This window comes from Pyrus communis, chromosome 14 (genome assembly GCF_963583255.1).
Source record: "Pyrus communis chromosome 14, drPyrComm1.1, whole genome shotgun sequence".
In the NCBI taxonomy this organism is placed as follows: Eukaryota; Viridiplantae; Streptophyta; class Magnoliopsida; order Rosales; family Rosaceae; genus Pyrus; species Pyrus communis.
The window spans coordinates 22,806,973-22,811,357 of NC_084816.1; the positions used below are offsets into that span (position 1 = coordinate 22,806,973).

Sequence of the window (4,385 nt, forward strand, 5' to 3'; positions counted from 1 at the left end):
GAAAATTAAGACGGATGTGGAAGATAAAAGAGCACCAGACAATCCGAACCAATCAAATTGAGTCTGACAGCCCACATTAACTCATTCACAAAGACTCCGATCTCTCTTTCACACATACCAAGGACCCAAATTTTATGGACTCAGACTTCAAACAGTAAAATTCAGAGAGAATAAAATTTCTGTGGATAGCACCACCCGAACAAATTTCCATCCTTGTAGGCCAATTCCCTTGCTCCTGATGATGCTTTGGCAGTTGTTCTAATTTGATGGAAATCTATGATAGCTATCAACCTTCAGAGAGTTAACGTGAGCTTACACGTCGAAATGGTGTGAAAATTTTGGGCTAAGAAAGGCCCAAGAAACAAGCCTAAATTCTGATCGTAGGATGAACATGGACGACGGTTGGGATTAAAAGCCTAGACAAGATCAAAGGAGAAGCCGAATCCTCATCATTTTTTTTTTTTTTTTTTTTTGACAAAGAGATATTCTAACCTACTATAATTAGAAAAAAGTGACAAAAAAGGAAAAAGAAAAAAAAGTTTAAGAGATCACTGAAGAAGCGAAACTAGTGAATTTAATGTACAAACTTCATATGAAGTTAATGGTCAATCTACATTCAATATGGTTAACGATGGTGATAGCTATAACCTGTCTTGTAAACCATGGCAACAAATGTTAGATTGCATCAGATTCAAATCATCAGAGTATCCAGCAGCTGCAACTTTGTGAATCCTGCGGCCCTTCAAACCATCGATCCCATACCAGATTTACAGGTCCATTTGTTCTGCAGCCAGAATAAATCAAGATGGATCATTAGAAATTTAGAGATTGTAGCAAGCCAATTGTATTATTGCCAAGTGAAGAGATTGGTTATGGAACGAACACTGGGAGTAGAGGATCCGGCCTGCCTTCGATGTAGGGCAGCAACCTATGGAATATTAACAAAAACAGAGCATTGCTCATCACTTTTGATCGAGTTTATCAGATTTATCATGTTAGGAACTTAAGATTTGGGACCGGATACTTTATATATGGCTCCTACTTTCGATCGAGTTTATCAGATTTCTCATGTTAGGAACTTAAGACTTGGGACAGGATACTTTACATATGGTACTCATACTTACTCTGAACATATGGTTGAAACATTTTCGGTTCTTTCGAGCTCTTTCAACTCCTCCTGGATATGCAAAGAAATAAAGTAACATCAAAATGAGATTGACTGACTACAAATACTCACACAACTATGACCTTCTGCAGTACTTTAAATATGATAAAAATGCAGATAATATAATGTCAATCGACACAAGTTTGAATGTGCATCAAAGTTACAAGGTTTGCATTAACTAAAAGAAGGAGAATTAAAAGACTATATATAGACAACATTAAACACAAGTACGAAAAACACTCATCTATCTCATGTGCAGAATAAATGTAAAACGCGTATTTGTTAAATTAAAGCCGTGAAATACACAGTTTATTCAAGTAATTAATCACAGAGAGCACTTAATCTGTCTAAAGGGGTGTAGCTATGGTCCATGGACCAGAAAGACTGTTTTCTGCTTATATATCGATGCCAAATTTAGCACTGTTTCGGATAAGCTATGTATATAGAAATCTATGGAGAAATGCTCAATTGTTACAACAAAACCTAGAACAATGCAAGGGATATGGAACATAAGAAATTCCACAAGAGAAATAAAACAAGCAGAGCAGACAATTCATATGCATATACAATTCAAGCAACTTTGTTCCTAGTTCTTAGAAAATAAAACTGGACATCAGGTTAACTTGGAAGCCTAGATACGAGAAATGTGGTTAGCATTTTCTAAAGTTGAGCTATGACGATGTTCCTTTCATACCTTGATTAAATTAAGCATAAGGGCTGATGATGTGACATGATTCCAAAAAACGCACACGAAGGAATGTATATACTCAAAACATAGAACAACTGCTGCTTGCAGTGTGTTTTTCGCAATCTAATCATCAAATATATTTTCACAGAGCCAAAAAGTGGTGGTTCAACACATCCCACGTCAAGGGCTAAATGATTGTCTGTTCGGGTAACACTGATCTTTTCGACTACATTACCATTCACCACGTTGATCTACGAGTTATATCTAGTGAGTTCATGCAGTGTGATTTTCCCCTAAAACAGCTCTTAATCCACCCATATGAAAGAGAGCAACTTTCTGTTTACCATGATGATAAATCTACTTAAGAATTAAGCTACATTTTTCAGTTTTCCAGTCAAATGTGTTGTTGACCAAGTCTGCAGCCAATTTGCTAACCTCACCAGTTGTAGAAAATCATCACCTCTCCATTAACAATTTCCCTAAATTAATACCAAAAAACAGTCAGAGAAATTGCATCCCTAAATCCCACATTTCCCTCAAAAGTGGAACTTCTCAATGTTTTGACCACTCAAATGTCAAGATTTTAGAGAGACGGACAAGCGACCCGTTCCAGTTCTCACATTCTTCAACACCAAAGCCCCAATCACAATATGCAGTAAAAACCCATTTTCCAAAACCTAGAAAACTTTTCTTCCTCATATAACCAATGCCAAGAAAACATGTCTTGGCAAAAATAACCCTCATCCCATTTTCTTTCACCTTTCCCTTTTTCTGTAAAGAAAGTTACTTTCTTGACTTAACACCCAAAGCTGCAAACTTTTTTAACACAAAACTAGAATTGCAACATCAAAAGGGCAAAAATAAGAAGTGGGAAATGTTTTACAAGAATTTTCCCGGGAAACAAACAGCATTCAGAGAAAACAAGCAAGTGGGAAAATGAAAAAGAAGAAACCTCCAAGAATTTGAGTTCTTGCTCGAGGCGGCTGAGTTCGGCGAGAATCCGATGCCTTCCTCTGTTATCAGTGGAGCCTCCTCCTCCTCCTCCGACTGAAACAACCGGAGCCACCCGCTGCTGCGCCTGTTCGTCCACAGACGACGCCGTATCGGACGCCATTCTTCTCCGCCAGCTCACGCACACATTACAAACCCACGTAATATATCAGCACACAGATCTGGTGGGTGGTGTTTCGGAGAGTTGGGTGAAGAAAAAGAGAATTTTCGTACAAGTTCGACTTTTCTTTATCTCTATCGACTTAATATTTACAAGCAACAAGCTTACACCAAAAACGGAAAAGAAAAAAGAAAAAATAAATATCAAGACTTCTTGGCTTCATTTTGCTTTCCCACTTCCTAGCTTGTCCTTTGGGAGATAAATCAATCGTAACGGTATTTTAAATTACATACGTAATATCATAACGGTTTTTTAAATTAATTACGTATTGTCGTAACGATATTTCAAATGAATAATGTATGTTATTGAGTAACTGAAAAATAAATATCAAGACTTTTTGGCTTCATTAATGTATGTTATTGAGTAACTGAAAAATAAATATCAAGACTTTTTGGCTTCATTTTGCTTTCCCACTTCCTAGTTTGTCCTTTGGGAGATAAAACAATCGTCAATGTATTTCAAATTACTCACGTATCATAATAACGGTGTTTTAAATTAATTACGTATTGTCGTAACGATATTTCAAATGAATAATGTATGTTACTGAGTAACTCATTTGTGATATAAGCGAAATTCGATGTGTACATCATTAATATTGTTCAACTAATATTATGTTAAAACTCTGATAATATTTATATTTGAAAAAGAAAAATGAATTATGCACAAGCATTACTTCCCTAGAAAAAAAAAAAATTTACACGAATAGTACGGGACTTGTATTATTATGTTATTATTTATTGCAGTGGCAGATCTAGAATTTGAACCTTGGGGATCTCAATGTTAAATACAAGTTTTTTAAAAAAGGAACAGAGCACGAAGTGAGCAAAAAAATAATCAGTTTATTCGTGGGTTTGTTGTGCATATGTCAGATATCGATATATACCGAAACAATATGATGAGTGATAATGTGATATAGAGAGAATTTGGAGTGATGTCGACGTACCTGTCGAGATATACCTAGCATGAATTACATTAAAAATTAGTAAGCAGAAAAGAGACTCGTAACAATATTCGAAGGATCATCGGAAGACCTTTACATGTATATTTTCGAATTCAAATGGTCTTAAGACCACTTTAGTCCCTATTTCCAACTGCCCCTTATTTATTGTATTGTGATGCATACTACTTGCCTCATGAATAGACACGAACACGACACAAATGTATATAAGTAAACCCGCATGACCTAACTTCCACGGACTAATGGAGTTTGGAAGGTAAGCCGTTTTCTTCATTCATTTCATACCATAAATAATGAACAAGTTTGAAGACTCGTGGAAAGAGTGTTTCTGTTGATTATTCTCCATTAGTATTTAATCCCTGTTTTAAACTAGATAATGTGTTTCAAGTGGCACAACAACAGC

At 35.9% G+C, this 4,385-nt stretch overlaps 1 protein-coding gene across 1 annotated transcript; it reads right to left on the bottom strand.

Moving 5' to 3' along the window:
- Nucleotides 1-552: 552 nt before the first annotated feature.
- LOC137715847 (guanine nucleotide-binding protein subunit gamma 1) lies at nt 553-3,100 on the bottom strand. The gene is made up of 4 exons (XM_068455197.1): nt 2,806-3,100; nt 1,125-1,177; nt 884-928; nt 553-784 (listed from the first exon to the last, which is right to left on the bottom strand). The coding sequence occupies exons 1-4, from the start codon at nt 2,965-2,967 to the stop codon at nt 700-702; spliced, it is 345 nt and encodes a 114-aa protein (XP_068311298.1). The 5' UTR covers nt 2,968-3,100; the 3' UTR covers nt 553-699.
- Between the last annotated feature and the right edge of the window lie 1,285 nt (nt 3,101-4,385).